This window comes from Mauremys mutica, chromosome 2 (genome assembly GCF_020497125.1).
Source record: "Mauremys mutica isolate MM-2020 ecotype Southern chromosome 2, ASM2049712v1, whole genome shotgun sequence".
NCBI classification, from domain to species: Eukaryota; Metazoa; Chordata; order Testudines; family Geoemydidae; genus Mauremys; species Mauremys mutica.
Genome location: NC_059073.1, coordinates 19783095 through 19808276, shown reverse-complemented (window position 1 = coordinate 19808276; position 25182 = coordinate 19783095). Strand labels below are relative to the sequence as shown.

General features: G+C 41.0%; 1 protein-coding gene and 1 pseudogene across 4 annotated transcripts in view; both read left to right on the top strand.

Moving 5' to 3' along the window:
- The window catches only part of EFR3A (EFR3 homolog A), a 139641-nt gene that overhangs the window by 42983 nt on the left and 71476 nt on the right, over window positions 1-25182 (top strand). The window contains exons 1-5 of one of the 4 annotated variants that reach the window (XM_045006216.1): window positions 1166-1250; window positions 6309-6385; window positions 8948-9075; window positions 11199-11349; window positions 24809-24930. In XM_045006216.1, coding sequence (XP_044862151.1) covers window positions 1241-1250; window positions 6309-6385; window positions 8948-9075; window positions 11199-11349; window positions 24809-24930 — 488 coding nt within the window. In that variant the 5' untranslated portion in view covers window positions 1166-1240. Of the gene's footprint in view, window positions 1-1165; window positions 1251-6308; window positions 6386-8947; window positions 9076-11198; window positions 11350-24808; window positions 24931-25182 lie in introns of those variants that run through there. The other 3 variants (XM_045006213.1, XM_045006214.1, XM_045006215.1) reach the window with 3 other exon arrangements.
- Window positions 15313-15453, top strand: LOC123365509 (annotated as a pseudogene).

Sequence of the window (25182 nt, the reverse complement as noted above, 5' to 3'; positions counted from 1 at the left end):
AGTGCTAGACCCCGGCTAAGGGGATTTCTAGCCTGTGAATGATACACCTGGGGATTCCAAGCTGTAAAGCAAGTGCAGCTTGCCCCTTAAAAATTTGCAGCCTGCTTGTATCATCTCTTAGGGTGAGAATCTGCTATTCATATCCAATCTATTTAGTATATTAAGTTTACTTCGCTTTTTTTTGTTTATTTGCCAGGTAGTCTGCTTTGATCTGTTGGCTAGCACTTATAATCACTTTATCTTTGCTTTATCTAAACCAGTGTTTGGGAATCACCCCTCAGGGGCAAAAGGCTGTTGCATATTCCTCTCCACATTAAGGGAGGGGGCAAATTTTATGAGCTTATGCTGTACAGTTCCCTGTGCTGCGCAAGATGGTATAATTTTGGGTTTAAATCTGCTTCCTATTAATTTCATTTGGTGAACCCCTAGTTGTTGTGTTACGAGAAGGAGTAAATAACACTTCCTTATTTACTTTCTCCACACCAGTCATGATTTCATAGACCTCTATCATATCCCCCCTTAGTCATCTCTTTTCCAAGCTGAAAAGTCCCAATCTTCTTAATCGCTCCTCATATAGAAGCTGTTCCATCCTTTGCTTAAACTATAAGGTATTACATACGGGTAGCTCTAATGTGATTAGTCTCCTGACTTTTAAATAGGTGTCCCTGTCCTTAAAATTTAATATTATTGTTTAAAAGTCTGTTTTGTAAGACTTTCTTATTAGCCAGGAATTGATTTAAAAATATGATAAACTTGCTAAATATACTAAAAGAAATGCAAATTGGTAGTTTGATACTACCACTGTAAAGTGATATGCAGCTGCAGGTTAGCACAGGTTTTCCTAAAACTAGACTATTTCTCTCTCCTGTCATCTCTCATACAAATGGAAGGCTATACATTATATGAAAGTTTAGTTTAACGAGTCTGGTCATGTCAACTCATTCATACTATATCCTGTGTACAGTGGGTGGTGTTAACAGAATTTGATACTTGGGTTGTCCTGTGTTTGGTAGCTTTATGTTGATGTCACACGGAGAGCTAATTAGATACGTTTAGTCTTCTAGTACATTACATGAATACTGAGCTGAAAAGATGCAGAACTGTTGAAAAAGGACAGCTAAAAAGAATAGAATAAGTGGAAAGTAACCTCGCATACAGGATGAGGCAATACGTTCAAGTTCCGACAGTTGAACAGGAAAATACCTATGACTACAATCCTGCATGGGAGCCAAGTCCATTTATGCATTTGGGTAGGTGAGGAAAAAATCACTTACTATTTTGATGTTATGCAACATTTCTCACTGTATGGTTTGTAGAATGTTTTTATTTAAAAAACAAAAGAGAATGCTCTTAGTACATACTTAACATGTAGACTATGAAATCTTGATTTTAGAGGACATATATTTGAATACTAGGAAAATGTGTACTGTTTAAGCTAGTGTTAATCTACTTTGTAAAACTTTTACATGGAATATAATGTACTGATACAGCTTTTTCCACTGACTTAACTTCAAGTTTCATATATTTATGTGCTTATGAATATTGTTTTCCCCATTCTATTTTTTGCCGTAATCAAACCAGTTCAGGGCACAAAAGCATGCCAGAATCTTTTTCTTTGTTCCTGTTGCTCAGATGGTAAAATGTAGCAGTAAATACAACACAATTGAAAGATACTGTGGGAAATCTGCAATGGGGAAAAGGTAAAATGGACATGTTTCCAGTCTACAGTACTACTATGTTTAGTTTGGCAAATTCATTTGGTTGAACAAAATTCAGTGTGGTGAATATCCTCCCCACAAAGGGCAGCAATTGTGCCTTGCTTGTCACATGGTCTGGCTGCCAGAATGAGTCAGCAAAACAGCTCATAAATAAGTGTCAAGATCAAATCTTCTGTTGTTTTACATTCAGATTATATAGCTTCAATTGTGAAAAACACTGTTTTTAGGCTTGCTGTTGTTGCTCTTGGTATAGAAGAGATGCCTTTGGTACTGAGCTTTTAATTTGGCCTTTCTTGACAGTAAATGGGAGAAAGGGACACAAGTATGTGAAAGATGATTAAAAGAGAAAATCATTATTGGAATGAACAGTATTTTCATTAATTGTAAACATTTTAATAGCTGTATGGCAAATATGTATTGAGAAAGTTATTTGAAATACAGATAAATACAGAAAACAATCTCAAATTATTTTGCTAAAGTTACTCTAAGAGTTATGCAATTGTTCTAATTTAGGAAAGTAATCGAATAAGATTCCAATATCTTTGCTGAAGTGTGGGGCCCAAACTTGGGTACTCACCTCCAGCTGAGGTGCTGAATAGAGCAGAACCATTACTTCCCATATCTTACATATGACACTTTGGTTAATACACCCCATAATATTCGCCTTTTTCACAGTTGCATCCAGTTGTTGACTCGTATTCAATCTGTGATCCACTACAACCCCCAGATTCTTTTCAGCAGTACTGCTACCTAGCCAGTTATTCGCCATTTTTAGATGTGTATTGGGTTTTTCTTTCCTAATAGTAGTACTTTGCACTTGCCTTTATTGAATTTCACTATGTTGATTTCAGAACAATTCTCCAATTTTCAAGGTCATTTTGAATTCTAATCCTGTCCTCCAAGTGCTTGCAACTCCTCCCATTTTGGTGTCATCCACAAATTTTATAAGCATGCTCTCCACTCCATTAGTCAAGTCATTAATGAAAATGGACAGATCCTTGCGGGACTCCACTAGATACTTCCTCCCAGTTTGACAGCGAACTGTTCATAACACTCTGAGTACTGTCTTTTAACCAGTTGTGCACCCACCTTATGGTAATTTCATGTAGACCACATTTCCATATTTGCTTATGATGATCTTTACTTCAAATTTTTAGTATTCTATAATATGTACCTGATTTAGCCAGTTGTTGCAAATTCAGTCTTGTTCCCTTATTTCAATCAATATCAAATACTTCAAAATGTTGTACTGTACAAAACAGGTTTCTTTAAGATATTTGTAGATGTTCTTTTAAAAAAAAATCATGTAAATCACTTGGTTGATATTTTGATGTGGTGCTGTGGAGGATTCTTGTGAAATGTAGTAAGTTTTTCCTCAGTCCTATAGTGAAGTAATATTTCTATTCTCATCCCTATCTGGTGCTGTGGAAATTATTATACTGTGTTTTAAACTATGTATTCATGAATGAATCAAAGGACTGATGAAAGTAGACTGAAGGACCAAGTGCTTAAAAACAAATTGTTGTAAATTTCACAATTGTTGTTTGCAAGTTACATAAGATAAAAACAATAAATTAAATTGTCAGAAAATGGGCATAACTGAAATTGAATGGGGCTCTTCTTTCCCAAATGGAAAGTTAATTATTAGGAGGGAGAGAAGAGGTGGATAAGGTAACAGTATCTAGTGCTGTACAGTCTCTGTAATGGAGAGGGATACAGCAAAATTAGACAAGGAGTTGTGTATCTATTACAGCTTCTCTTGACTGGTAGAAAGCAAGAGTGGAAAATTCCTGACCAGTTACTGAGTTTGAAACCAGCGGATAGCTTATACTTGGACCTCCTATACATCTTGTTGGATAAGTGTGGCTAAAAATGACACATGTTTCTCAGTTGCATAGAGATCCAAATGTTAAGTAAAGTCATACAACTGTGGATATAACCTTCAACATACACACCTATCCCCTCGTAAACACTGTCCCTACCCCCAAACAAATGAACTGCAGTCATCAAGGTAGTAACAAGAGATTCTTAAGTCTGTTTTGTTTTAACGTGGGTGTCGTTTTCCCTTAGCAACCTTGATGTCTTAACAAAGTTTTTGTATGTTTGTGTTAGATGTTAGGAAGGGGATCCGATTGGTAGGCATCAAATCTCCTCTAACATGTTCACTACCCCCATTATATTGCTTGCTGTTTGAGTAGGTATTGTTTTTTTGAGATTTGAGAGGCAGGCTCCCACTGATTTTTGTGGACAATTACTAATATTCACTTATCTCTAAATGGCTCCTTTGCTTCAGAGCTGTTCTACTGTGGATCTGGGACTTGACCAATGAGTTGGCATCACATCATATTTGACCCATTTCTGGAATAATTTAAAACTAGATTAGATAAAGTGCTTAAAAATACTGCAGGGAATAAATCTGCACTGGTAGAGGAATGTACCAGATGGCTAGCTGGCTATATTCCATTTTTTATTTTAAATGTGCATTATTCCTTTAATTGATGTTTCTTGTCATGTAAATTATAATGAGTTTTTATTCCTTTGAACAATCTGGTTGTGCTCAACCCCAGAAAAAAATGAACTATACCTAACCCATATCCTCTTGTCTTTGTGAACAGGAAATGGGATGTGTGTTGCTTATTATGATAGAGAGACTGCATATTTTACTCTAAGACTCTTTTGATGTATCTGAATAGAATGTCGTCAGTGTGGTTGACAGTGGAAATGGGGCAAGAAGATGGAGGAAAAGGCATTTTTAAAAGTGTAGTTTCATTTAGTTGTCTTAATAGCCTACAAATGATTGAAGGACTAAATAAGCCCAGTTCCCTCAGCCTTTCCTCATCAGTCATATGCCCCAGCCCTCTAATCATTTTCTTGCCTTCTTTCCAATTTGTCCACATCCTTTCTGTAGTGGGGGACCCAAAACTGGACACACAACTCCAGATGTGGCCTCCCTAGTGCCAAATAGAGGAGAATAATCACGTTGCTCAATCTGTTGGCAATGCTCCTACTAATGCAGCCCAATATGCCATTGGCTTTCTTGGCAACAGGGGCACACTGTTTGTTCATATCCAGCTTCTCATCAACTGTAAACCCCAGGTCCTTTTCTGCAGAACTGCCGCTTAGCCAGTCGGTCCCTAACCTGTAGCAGTGAATGGGATTCTTCCTTCCTAAGTGAAGGGCTCTTCACTTGTCATTGTTGAACTTCATCAGATTTCTTTTGGCCCAATCCTCCAATTTGTCTAGGTCACTCTGGACCCTATCCCTACCCTCCAGCGTATCTACCTCTTCCCCCAGCTTAGTGTCATCCGCGAACTTGCCAATAGTGCAATCCATCCCATCATCCAGATCATTAATGAAGATGTTGACTAAAACCGACCCCAGGACAAACCCCTGTGGTACTCCGCTTGATACCGGCTGCCTTCTAGACATTGAGCTGTTCCTTACTATCTGAGCCCGATGATCTAGCCAGCTTTCTATCCACCGTATTTTTGCCCCATATCCCTAAATGGTGGATCTATGGCAAAATCTGTCTGGGGATTGGTCCTTCTTTGAGCAGGTTGGACCCCCCTGAGCCAGCAAGTTAGAGCACTATAAAATATAAGTGTAGACAAGCCCTTATAACCTGGGGATGCAGAAAAACATCATACCCTTCCTTTCAGTCTTTGGGGGGCAACTGCACTGGGGCTGAAAAAGTGGTAAATAGTGGAATTTACCCTCCTAGCTGAGTTGCTTCCTTCTTCTGCTGCAGAGATTATAATAGTGGCTAGCTGTAATCTCTCTGTTTCTCCTGGAGATGCTTTCATGTGTGAGTGTAGGAGGCTCTAACTTTCCCCACAGTCCACTCCTTCACTTACTGGCTATTGGAAAAAAAAATGCTGTTCTAAAAGGTGGATTTAGGGAGGAAACTGCCAATGCTCCCTCCTGGCAGCAGATCAAGAGGTTATTATGAGGAGGTGGTTTCGCTGCTTGACTGCCTCTGTTTAATCCAGATGCTATGTGTCTTGCCTCACTGCTCCAGATGAAAGTTTTTAACTTTCAGGCCCTGGAGTAGGGTAGGCCCATGCACTACAAGTCTTTATGCCAATGCACATCATCTTCTGGTGGAATTGTTGCCTGTTAACTTTCTTGCAGATACTTCTTCCTAAGGAAAACATGGGAAGGTGTGCAAAAAATGAGCTATATTACAATATTAATTTTTTTTGTTTAACTCACTTTCCATAAATGACACTTTTCTAGAAAGTGAGGTTGCAGAGTATAGTTACCATTTAACTTTGCAGGTGTTTTTTCCTGTATGTGTAGCCCATACACCTCCTGGGTATGGTGCTTTGTCCCCCTCTAGTGGCACCAATACTACTTAGAGATTGAGTCTGCTACAGCATTAGCTAAGAGTCATGTGGCTTTTGGCTCATGCAATACAGTTTCATGCACTAAGCTTCAGAGGTCCCAGGTTTGATCTTGCCGACGACCTGGATCTGTCATATGCTTGTACTCTTCCTCTCTTAAATGACTCTATACAGCTTCTAAAAATATTCACCTTCTAATAACCTGGTTTTGTTTTTTGTTGTTTGTTTTTGGCAAACGTTTTTCCAGGAGTATGCTGTTGCTGTGCTGCTTTGCGCCCTCGTTACAAACGTCTGGTGGATAACATATTCCCCGAAGATCCCAAAGTAAGTAATAATTAAACCTTAACCAAGATCCTGAATTTGAATCTTCTTTGTTTACTAAAATATTGTAACAGAAATAGTAATATTTTGTAACTTTTAACATACTTTTTGGAGAACGAAAGGCATTCAGTTTTTCATCTGCCAGAGCATTCTCCAGTAAGAGAGAAATCTGAAAAAATTGTCATCCAACTGTTTGGATCACAAATATTTAATATTAAACAGGATTTTTGTTCAGATATGACCACAAGTTTGAACGTATTTCCTTTTCTCTGTATGCCGAGCACTTCTTTATTTTGTGTCTTTTTGAAATATATAGTTTGGTTCACCCAATGGATTATGATCCAATTGTTTTTCATCTTTAGTTGTCCATATGTATTAGTTTATTGTGACTTCATTTGGATACACAGAGTAGAAACCCTTTTATACCATGTTCCTTGAAAATATAGTTCCTTGTTAAGTACTGATGGTGCTAAATATCTAATACAGCTGAATGTTTGAAACTAATCCGGAGTTTCTGTAAATGGTGGAAGATCACTTTCAATGTCTTATCAGATTTGTACTACTTTTTTATTTTTTCTTAAAAATGAAGGATATGAACAGTATGGAGTCATGTGTAGGTCTGGCATATGTCTGAGAGAATGTGCAGCATGTATGTTCTTCCTAGAAGATCTGCTATTATCACTGTGGGCTAGCTACCTAAGTTTTTTGTAAAATATCGGCTGTAGGGTAGAGTTGTTCTTTTCTGTGGATCTGATATCTTCAAAGCATGGATTTTTTTTCCAGAGGAAATAGTCATTCAGACGTAAATTCTGTCGACCTACAAGAGGGCGATACTGATGGTCTGTTTTCCATATACAATCGTAGAAACCAAATACTTCTTTAAACATGTTTGGTACTGTTGGTATAGAGAGACGTCTCTGAACATCTAAAGTCGGACTAGCCTTACTAGTGCTGTGTGTGCTCTCAAAAGCAGCCCTGATGCAGCAATCCGTCAGAGTCTCCTATTGTGCTGGTGTATGCACAAGGTGGGGGAGGGCAGGATATTGTCCAACCCACAAGGTATGACACTGCGAATGGTTGTAGGCCTAACTTTACACGTTAAAATGTTAATTATTGCCTGGTATCTAACTGTGATCTGTTTAGTCCTCTGGGGCATCTTGATACTAAAGATTTTTCTTTTCCTAATGACTCATTTAATATATGGTGAACATTCTCTCCTGTGACTGTTCACACATAAGTTAATCATTCTTGTCAGACTTTGAGAGAAAATACCCTTCTTTTATATAATTAATATTTAATTTGACTTAAATTGTTAGTTATGAATGAATCTGAAATATTGTTATTTAAAAACTATGCTGTTTGCTGAACTGCCAGTTAAACTGCTTTGTAGTGTAAAATAAGTTGGATGATAGTAGACAATCATAGATCAGTTATGCAGCCAGAAAGGGAACTTTAACAGGAGTACAACTTACTGCACCAGTAGCACTGCAGGAATGTAGTTATTGCTTTCAGGGTTACAGTGTGGCATATCTAATCACATTACTGTATGTTCTTCCATAGTAATTGATCCCAATATTCTCCAATTTATTTAAACATGAAATTATCAAAGTGTAGAAGAAGTGAAGAAAAATTCCTACACAATGATCTAGTCAGCCTCCCCTTGAAGCTGATGCTGGTGTACAAAAAGGAACCACAATTTTAAAGATGTTACTCTAGTGGAGGAGGACTGAAGCTTCTGATTGAAGGGGTTGAGGCCCTGAGAGTGGCTAGACTTTCACCTTGATGTCAGTGAGAGAACTGGACAAAAAGCTTAAAAAAAAAAAAATCATGAGTAATCCCTTTTTCATTGAAAAAAATTAAGAAAAATGTGTATTGTCTACCAGCTCTAATCGGTTATTCAAATAAGCAATATATTTTAATCCCTGTTTCATCTTGACTCTAAAAATTAACCAATGATAATGCTGAGTACTTTTTGTATGTCAATAACTGTAGTTGGTACTGATATTTCTAACTATCTGGTGGCTTCAACTCCTTAAACACTAGCTGTAATACAGACAAATATGGAAAGCAGTGGCCTTGTACAGAGAAGAATCAGAACTGTTAAGGCATGATATTCGAGCAATGAAACTTTTAGACTGCAATTCAGTTATATAAAAACAATTTTACCCTGAAAGGATTAACTTGACACACTCACTTCTGAAGTGTTTTTTCATTGTAGTAATGTTTTTTTGAAGAACTCTTAAGTATCAGAAATTGAACTTTAGGAAAAATAGTGTGTATCAAGAATGATGTCACAGCTCACCCATAATCTGTCTTTGTTGGAAGGGGGAACACTGACAATATACTTCTCTGAGAAGTACTGGGCTTAATCTTTTATTTTGCAATTTCTGTATTTTAGGCCCTGAACAAGCTTGTTAATGAACAATTTAACATATTCTAGTAAAATGGCATGTTCTAGTTTGTATTAGCCCAAAACCTGTGCTTTGAATTGGAAAAATGAAAGATATTTCAGAAGCTTAAAACTGTTCCTATGAATTAAAAAAACAAAATTTGTCTCATTCTTAGGATGGCCTTGTTAAAGCTGATATGGAGAAGCTGACTTTTTATGCAGTTTCTGCCCCAGAGAAGCTGGACCGAATTGGAGCTTACCTAGCAGAGAGACTGAGCAGAGATGTTGTCAGACATCGCTACGGGTAAGGGATTTGGTCACTGTATAAATACAGATGCTGAAAGTTAACTGTTTCCCCTATCATTATTCTGGTTCATTTTACAAGACATATAGAGGCAGAACCTTGGCTATTCATGCTGATGGGCAGGGGATAGCTATTATATTTTTCTTTTTTAGCCAAAATCTATTAAAAGTAAAGTGAATTATGAAGTTATAGGCAATGTTGGATGTGAAAATGACCTGGATTTACAAGTCAAACTTCTAGACTCAGCAGGACATATTTTCCACTATACTAAGAGTGTTTTCATTTAATATATATGTTAGGATATAGATATTCAGGCCTGTCTGCGAAGGCCTATACTTTAAGAATGTAGGTGTATTCTTATCACTTAGCTAGTTATAGAGGTATAAAAGAAACAATCAAAGATCACTGTCTGTGTAATGGCCTTCTCTTACTGTGACAGGCTAAGATGTAGTTAGGCAGCCATAAGCTGGGAAGTGTATGGTCACATCCTCACATTCCAAACTAGTCACATTGAAATAAGGTGCTATTGGGCTATTAGGAATACAATCCTGCCCTGATATTTATCACCTCCAGAGAAAGGGAAGAGCCTAGAAGATAGAATCCTGTCTCCAAGAACTCACTTATCAATTGACACAGCTGGAAAACCCTTATGTCTGTATAGATGTAGTTGTGAAATCCTCACTTCTGTATTGTTTTGTATGTTTATTTGCATGGTCTCTGTCTGGTTCTGTAATTTTCTGTCTACTGTATAATTAATTTTGGGTGTAAACCAATTAAGGCGGTGAGGTATAATTGGTTAAATAACCATGTTACAATATGTTAGGATTGGTTAGTTAAATTTCAGTAAAATGATTGGTTAAGGAATAGCTAAGCAAAACGCAGGTTTTACTATATAGTCTGCAGTCAATCAGGAAGATGGGGGGGAAATGGGAACAGGGACCAGGGATGGGGGAATTAAAATCATGTCTTGCTAAAGGGGAAAATGGGAACAGGGGATGGGAACAGGGACAGGGACACAGGCAAGATTCTGTGGTGTCAGAGCTGGGAAGGGGGACACTGAGGAGGGAAACTGGAATCATGCTTGCTGAAAGTTCACCTCAATAAACATTGAATTGTTTGCACCTTTGGACTTCGGGTATTGTTGCTCTCTGTTCATGCAAGAAGGACCAGGGAAGTAAGAGGGTGAAGGAATAAGCCCCCTAACAATATATCCTTCAGTTCTTCTGTTAGAGCTATAATTGTTATATAAGCTAATTGTCTGACTTCACAGGTGATTGTCCTTAATACTTAAGCTAAATTAATCCTCCTTACCCCAGAGGAACAGGTTGGAAATGGTCTTTCCTGTACTTTCCCAAAGAGGGAATAGGGGAGAGGAATATATAATGAAAGTAGAAAGAGGAAGAGACCATAAAGTTGAAAGAGATTAAAAAAATTAGACAGACAACACATGGAACGCATGGAATTGGAAGGGAGAGCTCAGTGGTTTGAGCATTGGCCTGCTAAACCCAGGGTTGTGAGCTCAATCCTTGAGGGGGCCACTTAGGGATCTGGGGCAAAATCAGTACTTGGTCCTGCTAGTGAAGGCAGGGGGCTGGACTCGATGACCTTTCAGGGTCCCTTCCGGTATTATGAGATAGGTAAGAGAATGTTGCTGCTGCCTGGCAGTTATCATTGAAGATAAAGAGGTACAGATGTAAAAACAACTGTAAGAATTTTTTTTTATGGAAACGGTCAGTATGTGAGTGACAGTAAACACCCCTCCTGATCAGCACTCTTCCCTCTCACTAACATGCTCTATGTAGATTGAGATGTCTCCTTAAACTGGACGTTTAGCTACATTGCTGTCTTGTCATACTGGGATTTTGGTAGACTGAAGGCCCTCTACTGACTGGAAGGGTGGTGCCTTTAATACAAGACATCTTTACTTTATTTGATTTGTCTTCAAAAATATACTTCTGAAATAAGTGGAGAATATTAGGGTGATGTGCCTTACACCTATCTGACATTTAAATTTTTTTTCTTTTCAGTTTTTGTAATATGGGCTTAAATAAAAGCATGTAAAACCAAGGTAAATATGACACACAATGAGCAGCTGTATGGATTTCTTCTCCATTTGCTTTCAGGTATGTTTTAATCGCCATGGAGGCACTGGACCAACTTTTAATGGCTTGCCATTCTCAAAGCATTAAACCATTTGTGGAAAGTTTCCTTCAGATGGTGGCCAAGCTTCTAGAGTCAGGGGAACCAAAGCTGCAAGTTCTTGGAACCAATTCTGTGAGTAAACAGTTTGCTAACCCAAATCTGAATAGAAGATTGGAGGGAGGGAGAGATTGTTATGCCAGATGTTCAGCTGGTGTTCAATCAAAGGAAAAAAATTAATGAAAGCCTGAGATTGCATGTAGTTAGTGCCTGTGACCCATGTGAATGTATCTATAAGCAGCTTAACTGTCAAAATAATCCTTATCTATGGATATTTATCCTACTAAAAGTATAAAATGATTTTCATAGTAAAAGTTGGAGGTGAATGCCTTACTCATGAATGCAACTAATTTTATTTGGTCTTTTCCCCTTTGTGGGGTCTATCCAGTCTTCCTCTGTTTTCACAGTAGATTCTGCTTAATAGCAATCCCGATATTAACAGCCTTCATTTAATAGTAACATATCGTCGTGAACAGCTCCCAATCTCTTAACTTTAATGTTAATGGGATTCGGATATTGGCAGCAGTCATGCCACTTACAACTCTTTTTGGAAGAAAGTCCCTGGCTGCTGTGCTTGTTGTATTAATTTAGATGGAATAAATGGGCTAAAGGTGTTAAAAATAATCATGTCACCATCCAGTGTTAAACAATATCCAGGGTTTGGCATACAGAGACCTCAGCTTACTTATTACCATGGCAAATACACTATTAAAAATCCTTTGTACCTTTATTAAAGGTACAGAAAAGAAGGAAAAACAGTTAAAGCATTTGAAATATAAAGTATTAAATAATGCTTTCATTTTAACAAATCCTTTGTTTTCTTTCCCTTTCACTGGAGAGTTTTAGAAAGAAAAACTCCCTTGGTTGATAAGTATCAAAGATGGCGTTAATTGTCCTTTTGGGAAAAGAGAAGAAGTTTAAGATTGGTTGGAGCTGTTGTTGCTACTGTTGTGAAAGTCTGATTCCATTTCATGCCAGCTGGTGGTTGGGTTAAGCTGGAGTTTGTGGGGTGGTGGTATTCTCTGGGACTTTTTTTTTCTCTGGCCCAGTCTCGTCAGGACATTTCTCAGGATTAGGATGATGAAGGCCCAGGGTCACAGTACATGGTGGGGTTGGCAGCCATGATGGTGAAGCTTGCTTCTGTAGCCTCCCTTCGGTTCTTGTTTCTGTATTTTCTTTCCTCCTAAAGTCTTTCTTTATGGACTCAAAAAGGGTGTGATTGGTGAAATAGCCTATCCCCTCTTCATTTTGTCCCCCAGTTAGGCCTAATATCCAACACACCAGTTTTTGTTTCTTAATTTCTAGTCTTTTACCAAGAATGATTTCGGCATAGTACATACTATGTACTACAGTAAATACGTCCTAGAATATTCAAGGAGCTGGCTGAGGCGATATCTGAGCTGTTAGTGATTATCTTTGGAAAAATTAATGGAAGATGGGCAAATATAGTACCCATCTATTAAAAATGGAATAAGGACAACATGGGGAATTACAGACCAATCATCTTAACTTCAGTACCCAGAAAGATAATGGAACAAATAATTAAGCAATCCGTTTACAGACACCTAGAAGATAATAAGGTGATAAGTAACTGTCAGCATGGATCTTTAAGAACAAATCATGTCAAACCAACCTAATAGCTTTTATGACAAGGTAACAAGCCTTGTGGATAGGATGGAAGCAGATGTGGTATATCTTGACTTCAATAAGTCTCTTGATACTTTCTCACGTGACCTTGTCATAAACAAACTAGGGAATACAGCCTAGGTGAAGCTATTATAAGGTGGGTGCATAACTGGTTGGAAAACCATTCCCAGAGAGTAGTTATCAGTGGTTCACAGCCAAGAGCATATTAAGTGGAGTCTCACAGGGATCAGTTCTGGGTCCAGTTCTTTTCAATATCTTCATCAATGATTCAGATAATTGCAGAGAGTACACTTTATAAAATTTGTGGACAATATCAAGCCAGGAGGGGTTGCAAGTGCTTCGGCAGATGGGATTAAAATTCAAAATGATCCGGACAAACTGGAGAAATGATCTGACATAAATCGGATGGAATTCAATAAGGACAAATGCCAAGTACTGTACTTAGGAAGGAACAATCACTTGCACACATACAAAATGGGAAATGACTGCCTGGGAAGGAGTACTGCAGAAAGGAATCTGGGGGTCATAGTGGATCACAAGCTAAATATGAGTCAACAGTGTAATACTGTTGCAAAAAAAACAGCAAACAACATTCTGGGATGTATTAGCAGGAGTGTAAAAGCACTACAGAGAAAACATAATAAAAACAATACTGGTATGTATCCCATTCGTAGCCCTTATCCAACATGCCATGAGAAATCTGACCGTAGGTATCGAAGTTCCTACAGCTAGAGTGGAGCTGGGAAAGCACAGCCTCCTCTCCACAGAGCCAGCAGATCCAACAACTCTGGTGCGCTCCAAGCAGGAGAGCATTTGCTACATGGAGCTGCCATGGTTAGCTGGGAAGATGCGATGTGAGCTGTCCATGCCAAGCAAACAGGAAGTGGAATTAAAAAAATTCCTGAACCTTGGAAGTGGGAGGGGTTGAAGCCTGTATAGCTGGGTGCAGGACAGTAGAGTTCAAACTGCTGACCAGAGCAATCAGAATGGGTATTGTGGGACACCTTTTGGAGGCCATTTAGAGTGACATAACCAAGTGCAGTGTCTAACTTTGATGCAAAAAGCTCTACATCTCTTGTCAAGGTGGTTTTATTTTGTTGGCAAAGCAGGAGAGTTTTTGTCTGTGGAAGGAGTATTGTAGAGTCTACACATCCACTGTTTTGTTGATGAAAGCTGACTCTTGTTGACAAAACACTGTAATGTAGACAAGGCCTTAATAAGATCCAGCAAGCTCCTCCACTCTCTTTTAAAACTTGTGGATGTAAGTTATCTGGGCCTGCTGATTTAAAAGTGTCTAATTGGAGTAGCTGCTGTTTAACATCTTCCTGAGCTGCTATTGGAATGGAAAGTGCTTTGTGATATTTTTTCCAAATACAGAACAGAAATATTTATTGAACACTTCCTCCTTTTCTACATTATTTACAATTCTACCATGTTCTTCTAGTGTAATTGACTAATACCATTGTTAGGATTATTTTTGTTCCTAATACTTAAACTCCTTATTGTCCTTAACTCTGCTTGTCATAGATTTGTGTCCTAATGTGTCCCTTATCAATTTCCCCTAATTCTTAGCCTTATTTTTATTCAGCACTATCAACTTTCCCTTTCTTCCATTTACTGTTTGTTTTCATTGCTGCCTTCACTTCCCCTCTAATCCAGATAAGTTTGCTTGCTTGATGTTTGTTTATTTGTTTTAAATCTTCTTTCTCAATGATGGCACTGTGGCTTTTTGGGCATTTAGTAAAATGTTCTCAGACAATTCCCATTCACATTTTTCTGTTAAAATTTGTGCTTCCAATTGATTTTGCTCATAATTGTTTTCAGCTTTGTGAATTTGGCTATCTTTAAGCATCAAAGTATTGTGGCAGAGCTCCTTCTCCGCCTTGGTGGGTTCTGCGCTTCCTCTTAGTGGCGGGCTGGGGGATTCCTCTCTCCCTGGGAATTTCCCCATGCCCCTGGGTTTACTGCCCACACATTGTCTGGGCAGGGGTTGCTCCCGGCCTCCCTGACAGGAGCGGGAGGGGAGCCTCTTAGTCTCTGGTAACTACTCCGGGTGTAGTGGCGGCAGGCCAGGAGCCCAGTTTAGTCTCTCTCCTCTGGCGGGGTCTCTTCTCCCCAAACCTCTGGGGCCTGGAAGGTTTCCCCTGCTCTTCACATCTATCTGTGAGGTCGGTCTCCAGCGTTTGTGTCTGCACTGTCCAGTTCTCCAGTAGCATGCCCGTTCCCCACAGCTCCTCTTGCGTGCACCTATCTGACTGGAGGGGAGGCTTTTAATCAGTTCTGGCAGGCCCTTGATTGACCCCACGTGTCCTAATTAATGTGGAGTAACCCTTGTTCGATTACCAGGGGAAAAGGGACCTGCTTATCCTGGGGCTAATATACCGGCCTTCTATACTTACCTGGCAGGGGAGATACCATCATCACAAAGGTAGTTTTCCCAGGCTGAGGCTTATCCATTGCACTGTGGGCGTGCTGACCCCTTTGATTTCCACAAATGAGGTAGTGGGGGGACTGTGTTTGCGCTTTCCTACAGCCGTTTGGCCTAACTCCGTCACCGTATATATTACTTATTTGGACTTTATTCTATTTGCACATTACAGATATAATCAAATCATTATCACTCATACCGAAGCTACCACTAATGTTTAGTTCTATGATCAGTTCCTCTGGCTGTCAAGGTGAGGTCCAGTATAGATAGGGTGACCAGATACCAACTGTGGAAAAAATGGGACGGGGTGGGGGTTGGGGGTCACAGGCACCTATATAAGAAAAATTCCCAAAAAATGGGACTGGCCCTATAAAAACGGGACATCTGGTCACCCTAAATATAGAATCCCCCCATGTTGAACGCAACTTCTGGAATTAGAAAATTGTCGTCTACAATATTTAGAAATTCCAAATATCTCTACATATATCACTGAAATTGAAATCCCCCATGAACATGCAACTATTTTTCCCTGTACACATTATAGATAGGTGCTTAAGGTGGCCAGTAGCAGATAAAGCACAAGACTGAGTACTTGTTTGTATCTGTTAGAACGCTGATCTGTAAGCATACAAGATCACTTTCTCCTGAGCTGTCAGTGACTTGGAAAGAGGTAATGTAATTTTTGACATAGAGTAGCCACTCCTCCGTTTTGCTCACTTGAGCCTTCCTAAATAGGCTATAAAAAATCAATTGATTTTTAGCATATCAGTCATGAAAATCATCCCACCAGGTTTCAGTAATACTAACGAGATCAAATTTATGCTAATAAATGAGCAATTTGAGTTCATCTTGTTTGTTACCTAGGCTCTGAGCATTAATGTATAGGCAATTCAAATAATTTCTTCTCTTCAACATCTAGTTTCCCGATTAATTTTATTGTCGTCATGATTTTGTACTCTGAGTGCTCATTTGTGTCTTCTTTTCATCCTCCCCTTTTGGTATTGGGTTAACACCAGTCTGTTCTTGAGGAAACTGGTTCCTCTTTCACTGAGGGCGTATCTGCACTACAAACTTAAGCCGATTTTATGTAAGACAACATCGAGCCTCCGTATTAAGTTGATCCTGCGTGTCCACACAATGTTCATTGTGTTGGTGGCGTGCATCCTCATTAGCAGCACTTGCATCAATGCACAGACCAATCCACCATGGGTAGCTGTCCCACAGTACAACTAACCGCAGGATGTTTTGAGACGGGCTTGCAACGCCTCATGGGACTGAAACGTTGGAGGGGGGAATGGGAATATGTCTTCGGTATCCCATGAGGCGTTGTGAGCCCTTCCCAAAACATCCTGCAGTTAGTTGTAATGTGGGACAGCTACCCATGGTTGACTCCCTCCCTCCCAATATCAACAGCAAACAGCCCATGTTTTTTCACGCCTTTTTCTGAAAACCTGCCTTACCGGCACATACACCATAGCCTGAGAAGCATGGAGCCTGCTCAGCCGTGCACTCTTGTTGTGAGCATTACTAACACCGTGTGCCTTAATCCTGCAGTATTTCCAGTGCAGAGACAGGAGCCGTCACGTGGAACATTGTGATGTCATGCAAGCAGCCTGCTGCCTACTGCAAGCCATAGAATGAAACAATTCCCAGTTGCTGCTGGCAGTCGTTCATCAGCTGAACACAGTGGAGTGCCATTTCTGGTCCCGAGAAACAAGCACTGACTAGCTGGACCACATTGTTATGCAGCTATTGGATGATGAGCACTGGCTGCAGAACTTTTGAATGTAGAAGGCTACTTTCCAGGAACTTTGTGCAGAGCTTTCCCCAGCCCTGCAGTGCAGCAACTCTAAAATGAGAGCTGCTCTGACAGTAGAGAAGCGAGTGGTGGTTGCTCTGTGCAAACTAGCAACACCAGACTGTTAATTTGGAGTTGGTAAATCCACTGTGGGAGCTGTTATCATCCAAGTGGGCAGGGTCATTAATCAACTTCTGCTAAGAAGGGTAGTGACTCTGGACAACTTGTAGGACATAGTGGATGGTTTTGCTATGATGGGGTTCCCTAACTGTGGTGGGGCGATAATGGCATGCATATTCCTATCTTGGCACCAGACTACCTTGCCAAAGAGTACATAAACTGTAAGGGATACTTTTCAATGATGTTGCAAGCGCTGGTGGATCACAAGGGGTGTTTCACTGACATCAGCATGGGATGGTCAGGAAAAGTGCAAGACACATGCATCTGTAGGAACAGAGGTCTGTTCAGAAAGCTGCAAGCAGGAACTTTCTTTCCAGGCCGCAAAATAACCACTGATGTTGTTGAAATGCCAGTCGTGATCCTGGAAGACCCAGCCTACCCCTTGCTCGCATGGCTATGAAGCCGTAACCAGCCACCTGGATAGCAGTAAGAAGCGGTTCAACAATAGGCTGAGCAAATGCAGAATGGTGAGGGACTGTGCCTCTGGATATTTAAAGGGTCACTGGTGCAGTTTACTTACTAGGATAGACCTCAGTGAGAGCAATATCCCCATTGTTATCACTGCATGCTGTGTGCTGCATTTTATCAATGAGGCAAAGAGAGAGAAGTTTCCACAGGCATGGGGCATGGAGGCAGATAGTTTGGCAGCTAATTTTAAGTAACCAGATACCAGGGCAATAAGAGCCCAGCAAAAAGCTCTTCATCTCTGGGAGGCTTTGAAAACGCATTTCAGTAATGAGCCACAGTAATGTGTGCCAGTTATCTGCATTCTGCCTTCCCTTACCATCCCCTCCATTGCATCAATTTTCCTGTACCCAACCCAAACGCCCATGAGTAAAATAAATGAAGAGCCTTTCTATCTCAAAGTGTTTACTTTTATTGTATACACACAAAGAAACTGAAAGAGCAGAGAAATAAGTTAACCTTGGGCAAACTGGCTGATAAAATTGGGAGGGGAGAAACCAAGAAAGTCAGATTGTTCTTCAAAAGCATGGGTAGCATCAAAGGTCAAGGATGGGCTCCTTTTGTTCTCTGTATCCTCCCCTAGGGTTGAGTGGAAGGGATACTGAATTCCCCCCTCCCTCCTGTAACGTTTGGGGTAGGGGTTTTTTGAACAGAGTAATGCTTGCAGGCAGTTCTGCAAGGCCTCCAGATGGAGTCTTGCCTCAATATGTTTTTCTTGAAGCTCAACCAGATATCTCAACATGTTTGATTGGTCCTTCATAATCCACAGCATTTCTTCCTGTGTGGCACGGTCCTGGGACGCTCCCCTGCTCTTCATGTCCACGTCCAGTTTCTCAGAGAGTGAAATCCTCTAGGCTCTGGGCTACGTCTCAGCTGTCCCTGAGGCATTCATTATCGTGTGTGGCAAAGTTCTGTCCTTGACTCCGTGGGTTCTGTGTTTCCTGACGGATTTTTGCTAGCCTCAGGGGCTCACTGTGACCCTCCACATAGCCCTTCTGTCTCTAGAGGCAAGGGTCACAGCTTACTGAGCCATTTTCATCATAAGCCAACAACAGAGGTGAGGAGAAACAATTCTCCCTCACACGGTCTCTGTTGTCTCCCAGTCTCAGTGATTAATCAGGGAGGGGAAGGGGGAGCCCGGGCCCACCCTCTACTCTGGGCTCCAGCCTAGGGACCCTAAAATTAGCAGCTATGGTAGCTGACTTTTTGGAAATAGGATGTGTACAATTCCCTGGGCTATTTCCCCAGCAGCCCCCACTCAATATCTCCTTCACCGTTACCTCAGGGCTTTCTTCCTTACACCTGATATGGATTCGTACTGCTTCATTCCTCCAACAGAGCGGCTCCCTCCTATAGCTCCTGACACCTGCACCTCACTGACTAACTGGCAGGCTTTTAACTAGTTCCAGCCAGCCCTTGATTGGCTTCTGGTGTCTCAATCAATCTAGCTATCTCCACTGCCTTCTAGAAGGATCTTAATTGGCCTCAGGTGTCTTGATTAACCTGGAGCAACTGCCATTTGGTTACCATGGTACCAGGGATTTGTTTATCCTGGGGCTAACATACCTGTTCCTCACTACTTTACTGTAGCCATCTGGCCTTGCCCCATCACACTTGCTGAACATGTCATCCGGTGTCCTCTTTTTCTGCCTTTTGATCTGCGATAACCTCTCCCGGTTTGGAGGATGCACCGTCGGACTAGCTTTCGGCTACAAGACATGCAAAGCACAAGGCAACCATTGTTAGCTCTACCCTGGTTCTGGTGCAAGGTTGGTATTTAAAAAATAAAAAAAAACCACTCCCCTTATTACACTCCAGTGCAAGCCAGAACATAATCAGAATCCCTAGCTATTCAATGGGTCGGTTTCCTATTCCAGCCCTACGGCATGGGCGACGAGCCTTGTGCTGCAACTTGTGGGAAATTCACGTTGAGGGCACAAGTGGACAGGTGAACAATGCCCCCTCCCCCAGCAACATGGGTGTTGCTTGAGAACCAGTACTAGTGTTAAGACTCCCAAATTGCTGTCTGTTTCTCAGGCGGTTCCATGGGGTGGGGGATAACACAGGAAGCCTTCTTCCCCCGTTTCCTTAATGCTCAAACTGGGTGTTGTGACCCCTCAGGGGTCGCGAGGTTATGATGTGGGGGGTTGCACGCTCTCAGCCTCCACCCTCAAATACCGCTTCTCCTCCAGGATTTATAATAGTGTTAAAAGTGTTTTTTAATTTATAAGGGGGATCGCACTCAGGCATCCTGTGTGAAAGGGGTCACCAGTACAAAAGTTTGAGAGCCACTGTCTTAGTAGATGCCAGTCCTTGCCAACCAAAGCAATGGCACGTTAGGCAAAGCGTGGTTGGGACCCAGAATTCACCAGGAGAGGGGAGAGGTGGCTCACATGCTCCATTGTTTGTGGTATTAGCACTTGTAATGAAAACTTCCCCTGTTTTCTCTAGGTGACCTTATGTGATAGTTTCCTGAGGGTAACAGAGGCAGCAAGGGAGCAGATGCTGCAAGCGTCTGGGTACAGACCTGGTCCTTATGCTGCTATGCTGTGTACCAGAATGATGCCAGCAGAGTTAATAGTGGAGTGGTGTAGGAAAGTGTCCTACCGTAGTAGTAGAAATAAGGCAGTCCTCTCCAGAAACCTGCAAAGAATTGCAGAGTACCTTCATGAAAGTTTCGTAGAGATCTCCAGGGAGGATTCCAGGCCATTCCTGTGCACATAAACAGTCTTTCCCGGGGAGCACCATCTGCGTAGCTGGAGCAGCAACTTCAAAACAGATAGCCAATGCACCTCATTTTTTGTTCAGATTAAACATAAAATATAATAGCATGTAAGCCCTACAGTTTGTTTGGAAATGTATACTCACCACAGGTGACTTCACCAGTATCACGCTTGGCCACCATGCTGTCCTGAGACTGGCTGGGCTCTGGGGTTAAAAAGAGGTCCTGGCTGTCAGGGAGAATAGATCCACCACTCACCTGTCTCCCATCCTCCTCCAGAATGTCCTCCTTGTTGTTGCCTCTGGTGGCCCAGGATTCATATTCCTGGGAGATGTCCACAGTGTGTTTGGGGGAGGAGTCGTGGGGTCACTGCTGAGAATCACGATGTCCAGAGCAGTCACAGCGGAGCATTGTGGGACGCCTCCTGTAGGCCATTTGAGTCAAACTACACAAAGCTGTGTCTATGCTACCTCTCTGTTGACCCATCAATATCAAATTAAGTGCTACGCCACTCGAAGAGGTGGAGTAATGAAATCGCTGTTACAGGCGACTTAGGTCAGCGGAAGGGACCTGGTAGTGTAGATGCATACATTATTATGTCTATTTAAGGCGGCTTCCATCCACCCAAGTTTGTAGTGTAGACAAGGCCTGAGAGAGAAAGGTCATCCAAATGAACAAAGAACCCTCTTCTGTTCCCATAGAAGGTGGATCATGCACCACAAAACCAAAAGCCTTTTACAAGAATTGATCTGGACAGATCACTTGAATAGGCTCTGAGATGTTTGAACGTTTGTGAACATGTTAAAATTAGATCCTCCTGTTTTCCTCTTTCCTGAACTTCATGGTTCATTACACTGTAGAAGATTGATTTGTCTAAAAAAGCCATTTTGCAGACAACCTAATTAATCACACTGCCACATAATTAGCAATGCTGTGAAACAAACAATAGGACAGCAGGTATTTGAAGCCTATTCCTGAAGCCCTTAGAGAGAGGAAAGATTTAAAAAAATGTATAAAGTAGTGTGTCAAGAGAGAAAACGTTGCTCTGTTGCTTATGTTCTACAATGAGTGTCTGTGGGCTGTTCTCCTTCAGACAAATGAGTGGCAATAGACCTTAGAACATTGGTTTGATTGTTAGTCACTTTCTTACCATGTGACAACCCAGTGTATTCTGTTTCCAGGAAGAACATTTTTGTACAGTATCTCAGGTTTTAGAGCCAGCTTTTTCAGTGATGCTTAGAATATAGTTGTAAGATATCTGTTAAATTTAAACTGGAACTGCAGCTCTCAGTGGGTAAAATGATGGCAGTTAGGTTGTTGGATACAGAACTTATGTTGCAGAGGAAACAGGAGAAAAAGATGCAGAGCAGAGGAAGATAATGAATGGTAACAGTTTCATTATCTCCCTCAAAAACAGACCTCTCACCTTTAAGTTCATACAGTGCCCCTGAATTTAAAAAAAACAAAATATCATGGTAGTGACTGCTGCAGATTCCACATGACTTTTCCAGTCATATCTGGATAACCTGTTGATACAGGACAGTTCTAAAGTTAAGGGACCATGATGGAAGGGATGCCCTAGATCAGTGTTTCTCAACCTTTTTGATACCAGGTACCAACTTGCTGCCTTCCTAAACTCTGTCAGGGAGATCTCAGGGATTGATGCTAGTCCATGGACTGGTCATTGAGCAGAGGAAGGGGGAAGAGATAGCACAATGGTTTGCACATTGGCCTGCTAAACCCAGGGTTGTGAGTTCCATCCTTGAGGGGGCCGTTTAGGGATCTGGGGCAAAAATCTGTCTGGGGATTGGTCCTGCTTTGAGCAGAGTGTTGAACTAGATGACCTCCTGATGTTCCTTCCAACCCTGATATTTTATGAAATACTGCTCTAGACTGTGCTTGGTGATTTGTAAAGAAGTGTCAACCGTATCTTCAAGTTTGGCTCATTTTGGGACTTTGAGATAAGAACATAAGAATGGCCACATTGGGTCAGACCAAAAGTCCATCTAGATGCTAAAAAGATACTAATTTCTTGTCAGAGATACAGTTTGAATTCTTAGACGTGGCATCCAGAGCTTTTTTCTGTGGTCTGAACTGTTCCATTCCTTTTTTAAACCAATATTTTTGTGTAAGCAACTAAATTTGTGGGGGTCAGTTATCTCCCGAGGCTTCTTCACCAACTCTCTCTAGTGCAGAAGCCATACAAATATCATCTGGATCACATCAGTCACATGTTCTTTTGAGTCAAGAACTCTTCATTGTTGTAGAAGATGTTGATTTTTATAGCCAGTGATTGTGTAGCAGGGGTTGGCAACCTCTGGCACGCGGCTCGCCAGGGTAAGCCCCTGGCGGGCCGGGCCAATTTGTTTACCTGCCGCATCCGCAGGTTTGGCTGATTGTGGCTCCCACTGGCCGTGGTTCGCCGCTCCAGGCCAATGGGGGCGGTGGGAAGCCACAGCCAGCACATCTCTCGGCCCGCGCTACTTCCCGCAACCCCCATTGGCCTGGAGCAGCGAACTGCGGCCAGTGGGAGCCGCGAGCGGCCGAACCTGTGGACACGGCAGGTAAACAAACTGGCCAGGCCCGCCAGGATGCTTACCCTGGCGAGCCGCGTGCCAGAGGTTGCTGACCCCTATTGTACAGCATTGTAAAGGATAAAAATACAATCAACCTTTCTACTCAGTGGGACTACTAATGCATTTGATAGTTTAGTGTTTGAAAGTTGCAGATAACATTAGGTAACATTCAGCATTATCCTGTATCATTTATGGACTTTTTTTACTTTTATAATGTTCAAAGCATTTTGTGCAAACCATGTGGCATTAGGGAAATTCTGCTTAAGTTTGTGCATTTTTGTAAATTGAATGCTGCTTGTTAATTTCTGTTTCAAAGGCCGCTGAGCAATAGGAGATGCCATTATTTGGTACATAGTTTAGATAGACTGTTCAACCCAGCAAGCAGCTTTGTGAGGTTGTTTGATGGGTAGATGCCTTTTCCCCCCAAAAATGTTATGATGCAACACTTTGTTTCAATTTTACATGTTCACGCACTGCAAGGCATGCTCTGTTTCATTCAATTTCATTTAGATCACTTTGAAATAATGCAGCTGCTAATGGAACAGCTTTTGAAAATAAAATGTACTGCAATTTAACCCTTCTTTTGTTTTGTTTTTAATTAGGATAAAACAGTGTTGCTAACTCTCGTGATTTTTTTTGTTTGTGGTGAATCTTATGACATTTGTTATATATTTAAATCTCTACTAGTTGGAATCAAGAGATGGTCTGACAATCTCAGCTTTCATTTTAATTTTTTTCTAACCTTCATTGTTACAGAGAAAAGGTTAGAAATTGGAAGCCAGTGCGCCCTAAAGCCTCAAACTTAACCAGACTGCAGATAAAAAGAACCCAGCATTTATTACTTTGGCTTAAAACTCATGGCTCTTTTGTATCATGTTTTTTTGGGGCTGGACACATGTTTACATGCTCGAGGCTGGCAATACTGACTTCACAGGGTTGGAGAGGAAGAGTCCTCTAGGATCTCCCATGAATGCTCACTCTTTCAAAGGAAATATTTGTGACTGTCCTTCCTCTAGCTGGTGAGGGTTAAAGCAGTTCCTTCTACAGCCTGCCAGTGTTGCTCCTTGTGACCCAAAGTAAATCACCTGCAGCAACATGAGGTCACTCCTTCCCCCTCCACCTCCAGGCTCTGATTTCATGGCCTGCACAATGCCTTTGGCCTCTGCTGGCCTGGAGAACAGGCTTGTGAACAAAACTGATCACTTTTGAGTAGCTTATTGACCTACCATTTGATTGCAAGGCCAGGTGTCTTGGTCTTCACAGATTTTATAAGATGATGAAAAATTACATCAGAACACTAAAAAAAAAAAATCCATTAGCTAAGCACATGAATCCAAAATAAGAAAAAAATCACTTCAGGTCTATAGTTTTCTGAGTTGGGCTGATATTTTTCTGGAGCATATTAGGGCAAGGCCTATTTACTCCCCTCTTTCTCCTCCCCCCCCCCCGCATGTTTCCTTTTTGTTTTACTAGATTAACCAAATAAATCAGGATAAATTATTAATTCTGCTCTTATTGTGCAGATATTCTACACTGCATTGCAACATGAGGATTCTTTTTTCTGTTTAGTTTTTAAATATTCAACTTTGTAAACATTAAACAGCCACTTTTGAAAGTTCTGGAGTTAAAAACTAAAAAGCCTTCTAGTTCTCTTTTTGGAAACTTTTGCTACAAAGAATTTTCTAACCGTGTTTTTTTTTTTTCCTTTTGTCCCCTAGTTTGTCAAATTTGCCAACATTGAGGAAGACACCCCTTCATATCACAGACGCTATGACTTTTTTGTTTCTCGATTTAGTGCCATGTGTCATTCCTGTCACAGTGATCCAGAAACACGAACTGAGTAAGTACCAGTTTATATTGTATTGCTATGTGCTCTGTTCAAAACTAAAGCAGAAGAGAAGTACAATAGTTATAACATTCGGTGATCATTCAAGGAACTAACATTACAACCTGTGCATTATTTCAGGAAAATACGCCTTGTACTGCAAGTCTTACTCAGTTAAAACTCCCAGTGTAGTTAAGTTTTACCTGAAAAAGGGCTGCAAGATTGCACCAAATATATTAAGGGACATAGGGCCAAGACTCCAACCAT